Source organism: Macaca mulatta, chromosome 1 (assembly GCF_049350105.2).
Source record: "Macaca mulatta isolate MMU2019108-1 chromosome 1, T2T-MMU8v2.0, whole genome shotgun sequence".
Classification (NCBI taxonomy): Eukaryota; Metazoa; Chordata; class Mammalia; order Primates; family Cercopithecidae; genus Macaca; species Macaca mulatta.
Window position 1 is genome coordinate 204,510,425 of NC_133406.1, and position 21,791 is coordinate 204,532,215.

Genomic DNA, 21,791 nt, shown 5'->3' on the forward strand with positions numbered 1-21,791 from the left:
AAAGTTTATTTTAGTGAGTTGAAGCTTCTTTTCCTTGCCATGTTGTTCATATTATTAATCCTCTTAGCTATCCTTTATTTGCGGTGATGCAAATAAACTTTGGTTCAGGCCTTCAAAAATACTTTGGTGAAAAATAATCAGCTATAGAGATTTGAAGCAAGCAGCTCAAATAAAAATAAAACGTTCTTTCTTCCAAAGTGGGTGGGAAATACTATGTGCTGGCAGAGGAAAGGAATCAGGCAATCAGCATGGCCATCAAAGCTGATCTGGATTTGTCGTTTAAAGAGACCTGGAATATCTTATAGCCCAACCCTGCACCTAAAGCCAACCCCCAGTCCATTTGACACTCACAGAGAAAGTCTAACAAAAGATCTTCAAACATCCACATCAACTGATGCAATGATTACCTCAATATACAAAGTCACACCCCCTTACCTCAGCCTGCGCTTCCTTGAACGAGAGAGAGATCGGCTTCGGGACCGAGACTTCGAAAATGAACGAGAACGAGATCTTGATGCAGATCTTGAGCGAGAAGAGCGAGATCCAGACTTGGATTTGTTTGTTTTTGACATCTCTGAAGAGAGGATCACTTTTCAATTATACCTTATGTAAGAAAATGCATTAGAACAAATGAGTGAGTTCCTTTGCAAATGTGAACCTCTGGACATTTTAAAAACACCTTTCTTTTAATCTGGGCAACATAAGACCCCGCATCTATAAAAATTTTTTTTTTTTTAAATTAGACAGTCATGGTGGTGTGTACCTGTAGTCCTAGCTATTTGAGAGGCTAAGACAGGAGGGAGTGCAAAGTTACAGCGAGCTGTGATCACGCCACTGTACAGCAGCTCTGGAGGAAAGAGCAATACCCTAGCTCCCCCCCCCGCCAAAAAAAAAGAGAAAGTGTCTGAGCATGGTGGCTCACGCCTATAATCCCAGGGCATTGGGAGGCCAAGGTAGGAGGACTGTTTGAGTCCAGGTGTTCAAGACTAGCCTGGGCAACATAGCAATATCCTGTGTCTACAAAGTAAAAAAAAAAAAAAAATTTTTTTCTGAGATGGAGTTTTGCTTTTGTTGTCCAGGCTGGAGTATAATGGCTCGATCTCAGCTCACTGCAATCTCCGCCTCTCGGGTTCAAGCAATTCTCCTGCCCCAGCCTCCCAAGTAGCTGGGATTACAAGCATGTGCCACCATGCCCAGCTAATCTTTTTGTATTTTTAGTAGAGACAGGGTTTCACCATGTTGGCCAGGCTGGTCTTGAACTACCGACCTCAGGTGATCCGCCCGGCTCAGCCTCCCAAAGTGCTGGGATTACAGGCGTGAGCCACCGCACCTGGCCTACAAAGTAAAAAATTTTTAAATTAGCTGGATGTGGTGGTAAGGGCCCGTAGTCTTAGCTACTCTAGAGGCTATGGTGGGAATGGCCTGAGGCCAGGATTTTGAGACCAGCTTAAGCAACATAGGAAGATTCCCCCACCTCTACAAAAAAACACCTTGTTTAAATAAACTTTAAAAACAGAAAGTAACATTAAAAAAAAAGATGAAATGACTCATTTTTAAAGAACCCTCAATTTGTTCCAGCTCTTTATTAGACAAGAGTCAGCAGGGCGCAATGGCTCACGCCTGTAATCCCAGCACTTTGGGAGGCTGAGGTAGGCTGATCACCTGAGGTCAGGAGTTCGAGACCAGCATGGCCAACATGGTGAAACCCCATCTCTACTAAAAATACCACAAATCAGCAGGGCGTAGTGGCGGGCGGCTGTAATCCCAGCTACTCAGGAGGCTGAGACAGGAGAATCGCTTGAACCCGGGAGGCGGACATTGCAATGAGCCGAGATCACACCACTGCACTCCAGCCTGGGTGACAAGAGCGAAACTACATCTCAAAAAAAAAAAAAAAAAGAAAAAGAAAAGAGTTAGCTTTCAGGGTCATTTTCCCACCAAGAAACAAATTCTCTTTTTCCTTTTCTCCCCCTCCAGAAAAGAAGAGCACCTCTAAGTTGCCCTGAGAAGTTAACGCCTGGTCTACAAGGTACAATTCTCCTTTATACTCCATTAGTGCCTTGGACATCTTCCCAGCAGTAAAAACTCTAAGTGCTAAAGTACATGTCCACCAAAGACAGTAAGAGTAAGGAATCTGTCAAAGATCACAAAGCTAGTTAATAGCCAAACCAGGCCAAAACTCCAGGGCCTATTCTATCACACTTCACTGCCTAGCAAGATTCTGCCAAGTAATGCCACCTCTTGTCTATGAAGGGAAAATAATAATCAAATATTTCTCCCTTCCTACCTCTCAGAATTTGAAGATCTCAGCTCAAAAGCTATCTCCTCAGAGGTTCACCCTAACCACCCAATCAAAAATAGCCACCCAGTCATTCTCTATGTCCAGTACATATCTTATTTGTTTCTTCAGAGCAAAACTCAGTATGTGAAACTATCTTGTTTACTTGTTATTCTGTCTTTAATTAGAATGTAAGCTCTATACCAACAGAAACCTCATCTTTCTTATTTAGTGCTGTATACCCAACACCCAGAATAGCAAATGTTTAACCAGTGTTTTTATTAATTCAATTTATCCTTGAGGAAGGCATTTTTAATCCTGTTTTACAGATAAGAATTTTGAGGCATAGAGAAGGTAATTAACTTGCCCAAGGTCATATTGCCAAAATCCAAACCACAATTGGCTCGCTCATTCATTCATTCATTCAGACGGAGTCTCCCTATGTTGCCCAGGCTGGTCTCAAACTTCTAAGCTCAATGGATCCTCTTGCTCCAGCCTCCCAAAGTGCCTGGATTACATGGAGCCACCCCACCGAGCCTCACTGTTGGCACATTTAACTGCTACGTTATATTGCCTGTCTACTAGAGCAGTGTCTGGCATACAAGGGGTACTAACGAACTTGTGGAAGGGTGCCAAGTGTCCACCCTTACCAAGTTTACAATCTGGTAAAGGTGACAAGATATAGATAAACTGAAAGGTGGTATTTATTTCTGTTATATTCGAATAAAATACTTGAATGTCAAGAACTGTCCGAAAGACAAAAAAAAAAAATGCCTAGGAAGCTGCTATAGCTCCAACTCACTGGGGAAACAACCAAAATCTTAGAGACATAATTTAGAGGAGGACTGAGAAACCAACAGGAAGTCAGAGACAAAAGGTGATGAATAAGAGACTCCTAGATGAGGATGCCAAGAACCCACGTTTAAATCCGGCCAAAAAGATTACACTGTTGCAAACTTTAGCAAGGTCAAAGATATTTCAATTTGGAGCTATTTTTGGCAGTAGTGTCACTATATGAAGTCAGAATGAAGGAGTAAGTTACTAAGGAGTGGGAGGTGGAGGTATAAACAATTTACAATGAGAATATTAAAAATAAAAATACATTTTTTCAGTTGGTCTTAAGCATTATTTTGGGGTTCTCTGGGTTCACTCTTGCCAAATGGAGACATTTATTTCTGTCACAAGTTCAGGGATATCTATCTATGTCTGCCTAGTAAGAGACTGTCTAACATTCTATTTTAACTTGGGTCAGAAATAAAAATCCATCTAGATGACTTACACAACAGGTGGATATTATCAGACTTTAAAAGAATAAAAAAGGGCAACAAGTTAGTGGAAAAGGAAACACTCAATTCAACACTCAGAAACCAGAAAACTTAAGAAGCTAATTTTCATTAAGATGAAGAAGAGCTGCCATATAAACACAGAGACAAACTTAACAATTCTGCACATATTAAGCTTACTAGAATTGACAAGTGCACTCAAGAGCTGCAATATCGTAATGCCCCCCGACCCCCATTCTGGAGTTTCCTCTTTAATGTGAACTGCAACTAATTATTTTATTTACATATTTATTTTTATTTATTTTTTTTTTTTGAGACGGAGTTTTGCTCTTATTGCCCAGGCTAGAGTACAATGGCACATCTCAGCTTACTGCAACCTCTGCCACCTGGGTTCAAGTGATTCTCCTGCCTCGACCTCCCAAGTAGCTGGAATTACAGGTGCCCGCCACCACGCCTGGCTAATGTTTTGTATTTTTAGTAGAGATGGGGTTTCACTGTGTTAGCCAGAATGATTTCAATCTCCTGACCTCGTGATAGGCCCGCCTCGGCCTCCCAAAGTGCTGGGATTACAGGCATGAGCCACTGCGCACGGCGCAAGGACAGAATTTCAAATAGCCTTTTGAAATGATTTCAGCTATAATTCTGTCACTAGGAGAAAGAATTTATTTTCAAACTATTCTGCAGAGCCACTTGAGAGGGTAACACAAACCCATCATCCTTTTCAGAAGCCCAAGTCTTCTTGACTCAAACTGCTTGTCTAATTATCAAGCAGATCAATGGTCCTTGAAAACAGATGCGTTTTACTTAAAACACAACTGTGTTTCAAAAAATTTATCCTTACATTTATGGTCAAAACCCGATTGATGCCTGGTGGAGTGACTCTGTAATCTTAGTCCTTTGGGAGGTCGAGGCAGGAACATCACCTGGGGTCAGGAGTTTGAGACCAGCCTGGCAAACGTGGCAGAACCCCGTCTCTACTAAAAATACAAAAATTAGCCAAGCGTGGTGGCAGGCACCTGTAATCCCAGCTACGCGGGAAGCTGAGGCAGGGAGAATTACTTGAATCCAGGAGGGGGAAGTTGCAGTGAGCCAAGATCATGCCAGTGCACTCCAGCCTGGGCGACAGGGCAGGACTCCATCTCCAAAAAAAAAAAAAAAAAAGGTTGGGGGGGGGTGCTGGGCACGGTGGTTCATGACTGTAATCCCATTCAGCACTTGGAGAGGCCGAGGCAGGTGGATCACCTGAGGTCAGGAGGTCAAGACCAGCGTAGCCAACATGGTGAAACCCCCTCTCTACAAAAAAAAAAAAAAATTAGCTGGGCGTGGTGGCGGGAACCTGTAATCCCAGCTACTTGGGAGGCTGAGGCAGGAGAATCACTTGAACCTGGAGGGCGGAGGTGGCAGTGAGCCTAGATTGCGCCACTGCACTCCAGCTTGGGCAACAAAAGCTAAACTCCATCTCAAAAAATAATAATAATAATTTAAAAACCCAATTGATCATAAATACAAAAACTCATTTGGTTTTTCACTGTTATCAAAAACCAACTGACCATAAATTTAAAGCCAGGCATGGTGGTGCATGCCCACAGTCCCAGCTACTTGGGAGACTGAGGCAGGAGGATTGCTTGAGACCCAGGAGGTTGAAGATGCAGTGAGCCATGTTTGTGCCACTGCACTCCAGCCTGGGAGACAAAGCACGTATCTGTCTCCAAAATAAAACATAAATAAATAAATGTGAGCCAGGCGTGGTGGCTCACACTTGTAATCCCAGCACTTTGGGAGGCTGAAGCGAGCGGGTGGATCACTTGAGGTCAGGAGTTCGAGACCAGCCTAACCAACATGGTGAAACCCTATTTCTACTAAATATACAAAAAGCTGCCAGGTGTGGTGGCAGCCGCCTGTACACCACTGCACTCCAGCCTGGGTGACAGAGCGGACTCCATCTCAAAAAAAATAAATAAAATAAATATGAGGCTGGGTGCGGTGGCTCACGCCTGTAATCCCAGCACTTCCTGGGAGGCCGAGGTGGATACAAGTCCCTTGTTGGATGTATGACTTGCAAATATTTTCTCCCATTTTGTAGGTTTTCTTTTCACTTTATTTTTTTTTATGTTTTTTGAGACGGAGTCTCCCTCTATTTGGAGTGCAGTAGCATGATCTGGGCTCACTGCAACCTCCACCTCCCGGGTTCAAGTGATTCTCCTGCCTCAGCCTCCTGAGTAGCTGGGATTACAGAGGTGCAATACCACACCCAGCTCATTTTTGTTTTTTTTTGTTTTTTTGTTTTTTTGAGACGGAGTCTCGCTCTGTTACCCAGGCTGGAGTGTGGTGGCCGGATCTCAGCTCACTGCAAGCTCCGCCTCCCGGGTTCACGCCATTCTCCTGCCTCAGCCTCCCAAGTAGCTGGGACTATAGGCGCCCGCCACCTCGCCCGGCTAGTTTTTTGTATTTTTTAGTAGAGACGGGGTTTCACCGTGTTAGCCAGGATGGTCTCGATCTCCTGACCTCGTGATCCGCCCGTCTCGGCCTCCCAAAGTGCTGGAATTACAGGCGTGAGCCACCGCGCCCGGCCCATTTTTGTATTTTTAATAGAGACGGGGTTTCACCATGTTGATCAGGCTGGTCTCGAACTCCTGACCTCAGGTGATCTGCCTGTCTCAGCCTCCCAAAGTGCTGGGATTACAGGCGTGAGCTACCATGCCCAGCTTTACACTTTCTTGATGCTGTCCTTTGAAACACATTTTGTTTTTTACTCTGATGAACTCTATTTTTCTTTTGTTGCTTGTACTTTGTGTGTCATGTCTAAGCAGGTTTTGTCTAACCCAAGGTCACAGATTTACTCCTAGGTTTTCTTGTAAGAGTTTTCTAGTTTTAGCTCTATGTAGGTCTATGATCCATTATGATTTAATTTTTATGAATGGTGTGAAGTAAGGGTCTAACTTTATTTATTTATTTAGAGACAGGGTTTCACTCTGTCATTCAGGCTGGAGTGCAGTAGTGCAATCTCAACTCACTGCAGCCTCAATCTCCTAGGCTCAAGTGATCCGCCCAACCCAGTCTCCTGAGTAGCAGGGACTACAGGCATGTGCCACCATGCCTGGCTAATACTTGTATTTTGTAGAGACGGGGTCTCCCCATGTTATCCAGACTGATCTCAAACTATTGGGCTCAAGCAATCCACCCATCTCAGCCTCCCAAAGTGTTGGGATTTCAGGCGTGAGCCACCACACCTAGTCCAACTTTATTGTTGTGCATGTGGCTATCTAGATGTCCTAGCACCACTTGTTGAAAAGACTATTCTTATGCCGTTGCATTCCAGCCTGGGCAATGAGAGTGAAACTCCATCTCAAAGGAAAAAAAAAAAAGACTAGTCTTTCCCCACTGAATTGTCCTGGCACCCTTGTCAAAAACCAATTAATTGGCCCCACACAATGGCTCAAGCCTGTAATCTCAGCACTTTGGGAGGCCGAGGTGGGTGGATCACGAGGTCAAGAAATTGAGACCAGCCTGGCCAACATGGCGAAACCTCGTCTCTACTAAGAATACAAAAATTAGTTGTGCGTGGTGGCACATGCCTGTAATCCCAGCTACTCAGGAGGCTGAGGTAGGAGAATCACTTGAACCCGGGAGGTGGAGGTTGAAGTGAGCCAAGATCACACCATTGCACTCCAGCCTGGGTGACAAGAGCGAAACTCCATCTCAAAAAAAAAAAAGCCCAGCCGGGCGCGGTGGCTCAAGCCTGTAATCCCAGCACTTTGGGAGGCCGAGACGGGCGGATCACAAGGTCAGGAGATCGAGACCATCCTGGCTAACACGGCGAAACCCCGTCTCTACTAAAAACACAAAAAATTAGCCGGGCGAGGTGGCGGCGCCTGTGGTCCCAGCTACTCGGGAGGCTGAGGCAGGAGAATGGCGGGAACCCGGGAGGCGGAGCTTGCAGTGAGCTGAGATCTGGCCACTGCACTCCAGCCTGGGCGACAGAGAGAGACTCCGTCTCAAAAAAAAAAAAAAAAAAAAAAGCCCAATTAATTATAAACGTAAGGATTCATTTCCGAACTCTTAATTTTACTCTACTGACCTGTCTCTCCTTATGTCAATACCACAGTCTTAATTACTGTAGCTACATTTTAATATCAAAAAATGTGAATCCTCCAACTTTTCTCTTTTTCAAAATAGTTTTGGCTATTCTGGGTACATGTCCATATGAATTTAGAATCAGCATGCCAATTTCTGCAAAAAGACCATCTGGGATTTTGACAGAGTGTGTGCTGAATCTGTAGATCAATTTGGAGAATACTGCCATCTTAACAATAGTAAATCTTCCAATTCCATGAACATGAAATGTGCTTTCCACAATGTTTCACGGTTTTCTGAATATAAGTTTTACACTGGCCTTTGTTAAATTTATTCCTATATTATTTTGATGCTACTGGAAATGAAATTACAATTCATTTTCACTTAACAGCTTCATTTTCTTATTGTTCATTGCTACTGTATAGAAATACAGCTCATTTTGTGTGTATATATATATATACACACACATACACTGTCTTTTTACTTTTTTTGAGGTGGAGTCTTGCTCTGTTGCCCAGGCTGGAGTGCAGTGGCCTGATCTTGACTCACTGCAGCCTCTACCTCCCGGGTTCAAGCACTTCTCCTGCCTCAGCCTCCCCAGTAGCTGGGATCACAGGTGCACACCACCACACCCAGCTAATTTTTTGTATTTTTAATAGCGATGGGGTTTTGCTATGTTGGCCAGGCTGGTCTCAAACTCCTGACCTCAAATGATCTGCCACTTCGGCCTCCCAAAGTGCTGGGATTACAAGTGTGAGCCACCATGCCTGGCCTCATTTTTGTATATTGATCTTGTACCTGCAACCTTGCTAAATTCATTTATTAGCTCTAATTGGATTTTAGTAGAATCCTTAGGTTTTTCTGTTTAATATTATACCATCTGCAAAAAGAGATGATTTTACTACTTCTTTACCAATTTAAATGCCTCGTGTTTCATCTTCTTGCCTTATTGCTCTGGCTGGAATGTCTACTACACAATGGTAAATAAAATGGTGACAGTGGACAGCCTTGTCTTGGTCTTGTTCCTCATCTTAAGGAGAAAGAGTTCAGTCTTGCACCTTTAAGTATGATGTTAGCTGTAAATTTTTCATAGATGCCCTTTATCATATTGACGAAATTCCCTTCTACTTTGTTGACTATTTTTATAATGAGAAGGTGTTGGACTTTATTGAGATGTGTCTACTGAGATTTTCTCATCTTAAAAGAAGGGAAAAGTTTCTGAGAACTGACCCCATGTGAGCCTGCACTCCTTACTCCTCAACCAGACCTCAGGACGAAATCTCTGCTGAGAAGAGAGCATGCTTTTCCAGATTCGATAATGCTACATTTGATGACTGTTAGGTAACACAAAAGAGTTAACTAAACAAGTTTAACAATTCAGGATACCAAACCCAGGAGGCTACAAAATGAACCAAAGACCACATCTGATTTGTTCTCCATTTCATCTTCAGTGCTTTGCATTTAGCCACAGAGTGGACACTTTGTATTTGCTAAATGAGTAAACACACTCTTTCACACTTCCTCTTCAATCTCCATTCTCTTCACCACATAAGAAGGAACAATAATTTTAAAAATCAGTTTATCAAATATTAACAATACAGCCAAGGAATAAAGTTATGCATGTATCACAGCTCTGCTAACCTAGAAATTGAGATCATTCTCATCCCTTCTACACCCTATTCAAAGGCACAGAACGTCAAACTGATCTTGTTAGGGAGACACACTTCATTTACTAGTGTCATGTTTCAACAAAACTTCACTGCCACCAACATCCAGTCAAGAGAGCCACGCTTTCAACAGGCATTAAAGGGAAGAAGTAGGACATTCTTAGTGAACAAGCCATAAACTTATAAAGATAGACAAAAATACCAAGAAAGAAATACCACTACCCATAAAGCGTTTTAGACAAAGCAGTGGGCCTGACTTGTGTTCTGAATGCCTCTGGATAGTTATGGGAGGAAAGCTGAGCTCAAGTGAAATATGAAACGTGTTTACTATTTTACTCTTTTCCCTGGAGATCATCCTCTCCTGAGTAAAACATACCCGGAAACAGAATAGAGGGCAGCTGTGGTATCTCTAGAGTAATGCTCTGCCAAGGCTTCATACTCCACCCCACCCCTGAAGAAAGAAAATCAGAGACCCCTTTACGACATGTACTCTGCTATTAAATGGCTCTCAAGTTATTAAGTAAGGTAAATCAGTAAATACTAATTTCAATTCTAAGGTCTTACATTTATAGAAAAGAATATCCACATGTGCACTGGGTACTCTCCTAAAAAGTGGGGGTGATGTCCCTCTGGGGAGAATGGTTATTTTACTATCTAAAAATTTGAAAGATATAGGCTGGGTGTGGTGACTCAAACCTGAAATCCCAGCACTTTGGAAGGCTGAGGAAGGAGGCTTGCTTTTCAGTCCAGAAGTTCAAGGCTAGCCTGGACAACATGGCAAGACCCTGTCTCTACAAAAACATTAAAAATAAAAAAATTATCCAGGGCCAGGTGCAGTGGCTCACACCTGTAACCCCAGCACTTTGGGAGGCCAAAGGGGGTGAACTACTTGAGGTCAGGAGTCCCAGAACAGCCTGGCCAACATGGTAAAACCCTGTCTCTATTAAAAATACAAAAACGAGGCCAGGCACAGTGGCTCATGCCTGTAATCCCAGCACTTTGGGAAGCCGAGGCAGGCGGATCACCTGAGGTCGGGAGTTCGAGATCAGCCTGACCAACATGGAGAAACCCTGTCACTACTAAAAATACAAAAATTAGCAGGGTGCGGTGGTATGCATCTGTGATCCCAACTACTAGGGAGGCTGAGGCAGGAGAATTGCTTCAGCTCGGGAGGTGGAGGTTGCAGTGAGCCAAGACCACACTACACTCCAGCCTGTGCGACAGAAAGAGACTCCATCTCAAAAAAAAAAAGACAAGAAAAAGCCCGGGCACGGTGGCTCATGCCTGTAATCCCAGCACTCTGGAAGGCCAGGGCAGGCAGATCACAAGGTCAGGAGTTCAAGACTAGCCTAACCAACATGGTGAAACCCCGTCTCCACGAAAAATACAAAAATTAGCCAGGTGTGTTGGCGCGCGCCTGTAATCCCAGCTACTCAGGAGGCTGAGGCAGGAGAATCGCTTGAACTCGGGAGGAGGAGGTTGTAGTGAGCCAAGATTACACCACTGCACTCCAGCCTCGGCAACAAAATGAGACTATATCTTGCGGGAGGTCGGCGGGGGAGTTTGCTTGTGTTATAAAAACAAAATTATTCTGGAATTTGGTACTCAAATTCTTAAAACTTTAAATACTGAATTCTGTGGAATTTGGTAGAACTTACTTTAAAAATACAGGCCAGGCGCAGTGGCTCAAGCCTGTAATCCCAGCACTTTGGGAGGCCAAGACGGGCGGATCAGGAGGCCGAGACGGGAGGTCAGGAGATCGAGACCATCCTGGCTAACATGGTGAAACCCTGTCTCTACTAAAAAATACAAAAAAACTAGCCGGGCAAGGTGGCGGGCGCCTGTAGTCCCAGCTACTCGGGAGGCTGAGGCAGGAGAATGGCGTAAACCCGGGAGGCGGAGCTTGCAGTGAGCCGAGATCCCACGACTGCGCTCCAGCCTGGGCGACAGAACGAGACTCCGCCTCAAAAAAAAAAAAAAAAAAAAGAAATCTGTAGGTACAGATGTACGTATAAGACATATCTATATAAGGACATACAGCAAACTCTTATCAGTGGTTATCTCTGCAGAGCAGAAAGAAGCTAACAGGAAAGGAACAGGAGAAGGAGGAGGAACAGGAAAGGAACAGGAACAGGAGAAGGAGGGAGATGAGACGGGAAGAAAGGACAAGAGCACTTGCTTCTTAATTTTTTTAGGCAGAGATTTATACCCCATTATTCTAAAAAAAAAAAAAGTTAACATTCCATGAGTTGTGTAGATTTTATTTTTAATATGAAATCAAACATCTACCTGCTTTTTTCTGATATTAAAAAAACCTGGCCGGGCACAGTGGCTCACACCTGTAATCTCAGCACTTTGGGAGGTCGAGGTGGGTGATCACCTGAGGTCGCGAGTTCGAGACCAGCTTGAACAACATGGAGAAAGCCCATCTCTACTAAAAATAAAAAATTTGCTAGGCATGGTGGCGATGCCCGTAATCCCAGCTACTCGGGAGGCTGAGGCAAGAGAATCGCTTGAACCCAGGAGACAGAGGTTGCGGTGAGCCGAGATCGCACCATTGCACTCCAGCCTGGGCAACAAGAGCAAAACTCTGTCTCAAACAACAAAAACAAAAAACAAACAAACAAAAAACTAAATAAATAGAACTGTATTTAAAGTCCATGCCCATTTTGGAAATCTTCTCATAGTAAAACTACTTTGTCTTTTCTTTTTTTTTTTTTTTTTTTTTTTTTTTTTTGAGACGGAGTCTCGCTGTGTCTCCCAGGCTGGAGTGCAGTGGCGTGATCTCGGCTCACTGCAAGCTCCGCCTCCCGGGTTCATGCCATTCTCCCGCCTCAGCCTCCCGAGTAGCTGAGACTACAGGCGCCCGCCACCACGCCCGGCTAGTTTTTTGTATTTTTAGTAGAGACGGGGTTTCACCGTGTTAGCCAGGATAGTCTCGATCTCCTGACCTCGTGATCCACCCGCCTTGGCCTCCCAAAGTGCTGGGATTACAGGCTTGAGCCACCGCGCCCGGCCAACTACTTTGTCTTTTCATGACGTTAAAGAAGGTTTAAAAGGGCCTGTCTTATAGCTGTGCAAGCACGCGTGCGCGTCAGGGTCTCACTCTGTTGTTCAGACTGGAGTGTAGTGGCTCAATTATAGCTCACTGCAGCCTCAACCTCCCTGGCTGGCTCAACCGATCCTCCCACCTCAGCCTCCTGAGTAGCTGGGACTACCGGCACGTGCTACTACAGCTGGTTAACTTTTTGTATTTTTGTAGAGACAGGGTCTCACCACATTGCCCAAGCTGGTTTCAAACTCCTGGACTCAAGCAATCCTCCCTCCTCACCCTTCCAAAGTGCTGGGATTACAGGCATGAGCCAACGTGCCCAGCCTGATGTTTATTTTATTATTATAGAAGTATTGATTCAAACACACACAAAAGTAGAAAAAACACTATAGGGAACCCAAGTGTTTCCATTATCCAGCTTCAAACATTATCAATACTCTACAGGCAAACTGTATTCTTGGTCAAAATCCTAACAAGTGTGGATAGATACAGCCAGTTTCTGCAGCTCCTTTCCTGTATTTTCCTCCTTAAAAAAGACGTTCTTTATTTAAAAAAAGAGACATGCAGCCTTGCATAGTGGCTCACACCTGTAATCCCAGCACTTTGGGAGGCTGAGGGGGTAGGACTGCTTGAGCCCAGGATTTCGAACCAGCCTGGGCAACATAGTGAGACCCTGTCTCTACAAAAGATTTAAAATAAATAAATAAATTAGCTGGGCATGATGGTGAGCTCCTGTAGTCCCAGCTACCTGGGAGTCTGAGGTAGGAGGATGGCTTGGGCCCAGGTCCAGGTTGCAGTGAGCAATGATTGCTCCACTGCACAAGAGCCTGGGTTATGTGCTTTTCCATGTGCGTGCTCTGCAAATACATCTAAAAAGAGAATCATTTACAGCAAATAACATTCTGATTCAAAGTCAAACACATCTAAAGCTAGCTCCAAAGTACAACCTTAAACTCTCTCCCAATTGCAGGACTTGAAGTAGTCCAAAATGTCATTCCCAGTGGAGGCTGTTCCATCAACTTGTTTTTTAACATGAGAATACTTCATAACCACTGAGAAAATTATCATGAGAGGGGAAAAAATACATAATAAATTACTTTTTTTCATTAGCAACCCCAAAAGGCTACAGCTTCTAACTCTATGGTGTCCAAAATCAACTGTAAAAAATGTCAGCTCACTTCAACTGTTTGTTTGGCATCTACGTAACCAGTGGAACCAGCTTGGCAAATTTCACCCAAAAAAAAAAAATCAGCAAAAAGACTCCTGTGTGTTCAGAAACCAGAGCGTTAAGGGATGCCAGTGAAGTCCATGCCCTCAGGAGAAACAATACTTGGTCGTTAGTTCTTGTCAAGATAACTGCCAAGACAAAACACCCAATTCTGTGTATTGTTTTCTCCAGATTAAAAAACTAACTTGGCTGGGCATAGTGGCTCACACCTGTAATCCCAGCACTTTCGGAGTCCGAGGCAGGTGGATCACCTAAGGCCAGGAGTTTGAGGCCACCCTGGCCAACATGGTGAAACCACATCTCTACTAAAAGTACAAAAATTAGCCAGGCGTGGTGGCGGGCACCTGTAGTCCCAGCTACTTGGGAGGCTGAGGCAGGAGAATTGCCTGAACCTGGGAGGTGGAGCTTGCAGTGAGCTGAGAATGCACCACTGCACTCCCGCCTGGGTGACAGATAAAGGGAGACTCCATCTCAAAAAAAAAACAATTAACTCATGTTGGACACACGAATTACTTTTTTTTTTTTTTTTTTTGAGACGGAGTCTCGCTCTGTTACCTAGGCTGGAGTGCAGTGGCATGATCTCAGCTCACTGCAACCTCCGCCTTCCAGGTTCACGCCATTCTCCTGGCTCAGCCTCCCGAGTAGGTGAGACTACAGGCGCCCGCCACTGCGTCTGGCTAATTTTTGTATTTTTAATAGAGACATGTTAGCCAGTATGGTCTCGATCTCCTGACCCCATGATCTGCCCGCCTCGGCCTCCCAAAGTGCTGGGATTACAGGGGTGGCTCCCGGCCACGGATTCTTTTCTAAGTAGCCATTAAGAAGTTTCCTGGGCACAGTGGTTTGTGTCTATGGTCCCACACACTGTGAGGCTGAGACCAGGAGTATCGCTTGAGCCCAGGAGTTCAAGGCGGCAGTGAGCTACCATTGTGTCATTGCACTCCAGCCTGGGCAACAAAGCAAGACGGATCTATCCTTAAAAACAAAACAGTTTCCCCAAAAATAACCTCTGAAGTACTTTAAAGTACAGCAATTAAGGAATGGCAAGCCTGGCATAACACTGCCAATGTAACAAATACTGGACCAGCTCTTATCCATAGAGATTCAATTCCAAGCCCTCCAAAATGTCAATCTCTGTTCTTCCTTTTCTAGTCTAGTATTTCTTTGGATGATAAAAAAGTACACTGAGTCATCTGTTTCTCAGAAAATTCATACTAAACTGTACAGAAAAAAAAAATGATGCTGACCTTTTTTCTGTCACCTTCAATGCAAGAAAAAGGGTAAGAAAAGGGTAATTCCTTTCTTTTGAGACAGTCTCGCACTGTTGCTCAGGCTGGAGTACAGTGGCACACGATCTCGGCTCACTACAACCTTCACCTCTTGGGTTCAAGTGATTATCCTGCCTCAGCCTCCTGAGTAGCTGGGATTACAGCTGCGTACTACCACACACAGCTAATTCTTGTATTTTCAGTAGAGATGGGGTTTCACCATATTGGCCAGGCTGGTCTTGAACTCCTGGCCTCAAGTGATCCACCCGCCTTGGCCCCCCAAAGTGCTGGGATTACAGGCGTGAGTCACCATGCCTGGCCTAGGGTAATTCCTTTCTAACAGTACTGCTATTCACTTTGGATGTTTTAGATTCCCAGTTGTAAAACAGACCTGTTCTAACAGAGCTCAGTCTCTGAAAGCCCCCAGATGCCCGGTATTCTGTGAGTGGGTGCAGGGAATATGGGCTCCCATCTATCCAGCAGGGAGCCCATCCTACCTCTTCTTGACTTACCTCCTTTCAAGCCCTAGTATCAGTTAACAAATAACAAAAGAAGTTGCTCTGGCCTCCTGTTTGACTATTACTAATTGCTTTCTTTCCTCTTTCTTCTCCCTGCAAAGTATCAATACCCCTGGAATTGGGTAGAACTGATCCTTCTCGATGCCACTAGTAGGTAAGAAGCTGAAAAACATAACCGCTGCCAAACAAGTGTTCAGGCTCCCTAAATGAGAGAAATTTACCAAAACTAAGGCTCCTACTGAATAAACCACAAATTTTTATTTGGGGCATGTGTTTTTACCTCTGTTTTTTCATCAGTAAAATGATGATTTGGAACAGCTGTATTGCCGACAAAAAACCTTAAAAATTATACATGAATAGAGCAGGACATTCCTTTTTTACTACTTCAGCCATGTCCTAAAAAATGGAATTAGGTGGTAAAGAAACTTTGCTTTTAAAGGAGAATCACCCCCACCACACATACACATACACTGTCATTCCACTGACTCTGAAATTACCTGTAGAAGAAATTATTTAAGATTCATATTATAGGCTGGGCACAGTGGCTCACGCCTGTAATCCTAGCACTTTGGGAGGCCAAGGTGGGTGGATCACCTGAGGTCAGGAGTTCAAGACCAGCCTGGCCAATATGATGAAACCCCGTCTCTACTAAAAATACAAAAAAATTTAGCCAGGTGTGGTGGCATGCGCCTATAATCTCAGCTAGTTGGGAAGTTGAGGCAGAACTGCCTGAACCCGGGAGGCAGAGGTTGTAGTGAGCCCAGATCACGCCACTGCACTCCAGCCTGGGCAACAGGAGTAAAACTCCATCAAATAAATAAGTAAATAAATATTCATATCATAATCTATTCCTTTTTTAAAACAAGCTACAAAAGTGAAACTCCGTCAATTACATAAATAAATAAATATTCATATTATAATCTACTCCTTTTTAAAAATAAGCTAATCTTCCTAAAAATAGGTATCAACTGTCCAGGGACTTGGCCACTTACCTTCTGACTGTACTTAAACTTATCACTTGCATCTGAGACAATCCACATTCAGGCAGTACCAACCTCACTCGGAAACGAGAGGTTCCAGAGCAAGTTAGAGTTTGGCTACAGAATCCTACTGGGGTGAGGGACACTGTGCTGATGGCTTCTTTCCATCAGAACCAGCAAGAGATCACATTTCCTTCCCCCTTTTCAGCAAGTGAATTAGTTTCTGCTCCTATCATATGGCAAATTCCACTTCTTACTTTTTAAAGGAACAGGACCACATTACTTCTCAGTAACTTAGAGAGGTGGAGAAAATTCAATGAGAAATGTATTTTCCATGGGTTACAAAATACAGCAGGCAGAGGGGCACTGCTTATCTCAAGATGATTTCCACACAGGAATTGGAATTTTTCTTCTTCTTTGTTGTTGTTGTCGTATTTTGAGACAGAGTCTGGCTCTGTTGCCCAGGCTGGAGTGCAGTGCAGTAGCTCAATCTCACTGCAGAGGTGACTGCAACCTCTGCCTCTGGCTCAAGCAATCCTCCCACCTCAGCCTCCTGAGTAGCTGGGACTACAGGTACGCCACCATGCTTGGCTTTTCTTTTTTTTTTTTTTTTTTTTTGAGAAGGAGTCTTACTGTGTACCCCAGGCTAGAGTGCAGTGGTGCTATCTCAGTTCACGGCAACCTCGGTCTCCTAGGTTCAAGCAATTCTCCTACCTCAGCCTCCCAAGTAGCTGGGATTACAGGTGCATGTCACTACACCTGGCTGATCTTTGTATTTTTAGTAGACACGGGGTCTCACCATGTTGGCCAAGCTGGTCTCGAACTCCTGACCTCAAATGATCTGCCCACCTCAGCCTCCTAAAGTGTTGGGATTACAGGCGTCGAGCCACCACATCCGGACCATTTCACAATTTTAAAAATAATTTTTTGGGGGTGGGGGGCAAGGGAAGGGAGAGCATTAGGACAAATAGGTAATGCGTCCAGGTCTTAAAACCTAAATGACACGTTGATAGGTGCAGCAAACCACCATGGCACACATATACCTATGTAACAAACCTGCACTTTCTGCACATGTGTCCTAGAACTTAAAGTAAAATTTAAAAAATAAATAATTTTTGCTTTCCCATTAAAGCAGATTTCACAATTGCTATACTTCACAGTTATTTGGTAAGACTGGAGTTTATGCTTCAAAAATATGGCCCAACAAGTACCAAGAGCATTCTTCTGTTCATCTTATCAGGATTTACTGAACACTTACTGTGCCATGCATGCCATGTGCACTAGATGCAGCAAAAAAAAAAAAAAAGGTAAGTTTCCTGTCTTGTACCTAACTGTAAGTAGAAAATTATTTTTTAATATTTTCAGGCTCATAATGTGACTTTGGAGGTTTTTGTTTGTATTAGTTAACAGTGTAAAAAGCACCAGAGTAAAATCAAAAAGATCACTACTAGGAAGCTCTTTTCCAAGTTCCTTCTCTTTGAACTAAAGTTTTCTTATGTGTTCATAACAAGGATGACACTTTAGTTAATAATATTCATACTGGTTCATTAATTGTGACAAATATACCATACTAATATGTTATTTACAGTGGAAACTGGGCATGGGGTACATAGGAACTGTTATGGGTCCAGTTGTGACCCATCTACCCATCCAAATCATATATGGGAAGTCCTAACCCCTAGTACCTCAGAATGTAACCTCATTTGGAGTTAAGGGTCTTTACTGAGGTTTGTGATGCTTATAAAAAGGGGAAATTTGGAACCTGATATGCAGAGACACAGGGAAGCCGAGGAAAGGGGCCTGGAACAGATCATTCTGTAACGGCTCTCTAGCAGAACCAATCCTGCCGACACCTTGATTCTGAATTTCTAGCCTCCAGAGCTGTGAGACAATAAAACTGCTGTTGTTGAAGCCTCCCATTTGTGGTACTTTATTATAACAGCCCTAGCAAATATAAGCTCTGTATATCTTCACAATTTTCAATACATCTTCAACTATTCTCAAATAGATACTTTAAAAAAAAAAAAAAGATAAGGGTAATGTTACTCATATTTCACAGTTAAGACCAAAAAAGATAGATAACTAGCAAATCTCTGCATAATCTCAACACACAGTAAGGTACTGAGACTAGAATCCACATTCCATTCTGAGCTATCTGTATGTTCGTAATACAATGTTACTTCAAGAGGGCACTAAGGTGGGTGTCGGGTGAGGAAATACACTAAAGCAAATTACCAACCTAAAATGCCTAGTCCTAAATGGACAAGTCACTTCGTAATACTGGGCCAGGTTTGGCAGTAAGTAGAGGCTTTGGCAGCAAAAACGAACTGGATTCAATCTTGGCTCTGCTACCCATTCTTGGACAAAATACTTAACTCTCTCCATCTTCCAAATGTGACCTACACCTTACAGGACTGCCCTGAAAATTAAGGAAGTACATACAAAGTGCCTGACACACAAGTTAGTAAACACCTTAAGCTATGTTTAGCCACAAAACCAGAGTGGTTGGAAGGAGATAGTTACGAACTTCCCCGGAAGTAAACAGATTTCATAACTGATTCTATTTTCTTGCTATTTATTAAAACCTGCCTACAAGAAGGAGAATGGCATGAACCCAGGAGGTGGAACCTACAGTGAGCTGAGATTGCGCCTCTGCACTCCAGCCTGGGCCACAGAGTGAGACTCCACCTCAAATACAAAAACAAAAACAACAAACAAACAAACAAAAAAACAACCTGCCTGCAAATAATAAATGAGCAAGTATCTTCCTACACAGCAATAAAGCATTTTTGTATCTTTACTGGGCTAAATAAGCACGTGTCACACTGAAGAGATGTGCTAGAAGGAAAGGTCATATTATCAAGAAAGACATTAAGTCAAAAGGTCACATTCACCTTTGGAAGACAAATCTCTTCGATGCTGGATGTTAGCAGGGAAAATCAACAGTAAGCTAAAAGTTCATTTAGAACTTTTTCATCACAGTATCTCCAGTGTAGGCAACTTGAGATACTCCTCTGAGAATTCAGTCAATGGGTGTCTATTAAGCTCAGGATCATCTATGCAATTAATCACTGGGGAAACAGAATGAATAGTACAGCTGGTGGCTTAAAAAAGTCTTCAATTCACCCCAGAGGCTCCTCTCCTATGTCTCTCAGGGACGGTAACAGTAATTTTAGTCCCCATTTTAAATGAGTATTTTACCATTGGGGAATATTTTCTTCTCAATTCTTAAGAGAAATTCTCAGCTTTCCTTACTTAATAAAGACACTATATTGGCCGGGCGCGGTGGCTCAAGCCTGTAATCCCAGCACTTTGGGAGGCCGAGACGGGCGGATCACGAGGTCAGGAGATCGAGACCATCCTGGCTGACACAGTGAAACCCCGTCTCTACTAAAAAATACAAAAAAACTAGCCAGGCGTGCTGGCGGGCACCTGTGGTCCCAGCTACTCCAGAGGTTGAGGCAGGAGAATGGCGTGAACCTGGGAGGTGGAGCTTGCAGTGAGTCAAGATCACGCCACTGCACTCCAGCCTGGGAGACAGAGCAAGACTCCATCTCAAAAAAATAAAATAAAATAAAGTAAAATAAAATAAAATAAATAAAATAAAAGTATTACTATAAAGCCTTGGGCTAAACACTAATAAATACTGTAATCACCTACAGAACTTTAAAAAAATGTCCATCCATCAAGAGTCTAACTGAAGAAACTGAGAATGGGATTCAGAGCCAGTGGGCCATGGACGTTCTTTGCAGATCACCCCTGTACTGATATACAGACATTCACTGTTTACAAAGAGTTCCACATAAAGCCTGTATAGAACTATAGTAGGAGAAATAAGCTGTTTGACAGTTTTTACAGACAATGGTCTTTTTAAGATCAAATCATCTTCCCAAAGATGATCACATGGAGGTTTAGAGGAGGAAAAAAACGTGTGTTAGATTTATTTTGTTTTATATTACTATATCACTGTTTTGTATTATGTTTGGAATGTGGCAGGCCATTATTCAATAACTTAATCATACTAGTTTATCTGTTCCTTCAGAAGTATGAACTCTTAGAATAACTGTACTATCCAGGCCGGGCGCGGTGGCTCAAGCCTGTAATCCCAGCACTTTGGGAGGCCGAGACGGGTGGATCACGAGGTCAGGAGATCGAGACCATCCTGGCTAACACAGTGAAACCCCGTCTCTACTAAAAAATACAAAAAACTAGCCGGGCGAGGTGGCGGGCGCCTGTAGTCCCAGCTACTCGGGAGGCTGAGGCAGGAGAATGGCGTGAACCCGGGAGACGGAGCTTGCAGTGAGCCGAGATCCGGCCACTGCACTCCAGCCTGGGCGACAGAGCGAGACTCCGTCTCCAGAAAAAAAAAAAAAACTGTACTATCCAATATACATGTACACTGAACATGTGAAATGTGGCTGATCTGAACTGGGATGAACTGCAAGTATAAAATAAACATGGGATTTCTAAGGCTTGGTATAAACAGAAAGTAAAATAACTCACTATTCTTTATATCAGCTATATGTTGAAATGAGAATGTATTGGATATATTGAATTATATAAAACATATCGTTCAAAATTATTTCATCTTTTTTTTAATGTGACTATTAAAAAATATTAGAAGACATGTGGCTCACATTCTTCTTTTGGGCAGCACTGTCCTTGAGAACAACAATGATTGTATCTTTTCAAATTGAGAACCCAATCTAGTACCGTCCAGTCACTTTTAGATTTGTCATTTATTTTTGCCATTTCTAGTCTCTACCCGCTAAGCCTTTCCTGTTGCAGTAACTATCTGGTATCTCTCCACATGAGTTTGGGGGAGCAGGCGGAGATGTCTTAAATACAAACACAACTCTACGTAAAAGACCAAAAACGATTTAAAGATCTACTACCATTTTGGATCATACTAATCATCTAAGTCTACAAAAGAAATCAAGGAGAACCCAACCTGTTGCTTCCACTTAAAATTATTTAAAATACTCCTCAAAGCTATCTAAAAATAGAGACGCCGATGCCACCTCAGGTAGATCCACACACTCAACCAGAACTTAGTCCAGATACATGTGATCAGTGAAGCTCCTCTCTCTAGGATTTCCTTCCGGAACAGCATATGAACTGCCTACAGAAATGGCTCTTTTTTTTTTTGGAGACAGTGTCTCGCTCTGTTGCCCAGGCTGGAGTGCAGTGGTGTGATCTCAGCTCAGTGTAAGCTCCACCTCCCGGGTTCACGCCATTCTCCTACCTCAGCCTCCCAAGCAGCTGAGACTACAGGCGCCCGCCACCACACTCAACTAATTTTTTTGTATTTTTAGTAGAGACGGGGTTTCAAAGTGTTGGTCAGGATGGTCTCAATCTCCTGACCTCATGATCCACCCACCTCGGCCTCCCAAAGTGCTGGGATTACAGGCATGAGCCACCGCGCCCGGCCAGAAATGGCTCT

At 43.5% G+C, this 21,791-nt stretch overlaps 1 protein-coding gene across 10 annotated transcripts in view; it reads right to left on the minus strand.

Moving 5' to 3' along the window:
- THRAP3 (thyroid hormone receptor associated protein 3) overlaps nucleotides 1–21,791 on the minus strand; it is a 105,471-nt gene that overhangs the window by 22,037 nt on the left and 61,643 nt on the right. For all 10 annotated transcript variants that reach the window (XM_077993234.1, XM_015135110.3, XM_077993244.1 and 7 more), the window contains 1 exon segment: nucleotides 436–603. In XM_077993234.1, coding sequence (XP_077849360.1) covers nucleotides 436–572 — 137 coding nt within the window. In that variant the 5' untranslated portion in view covers nucleotides 573–603.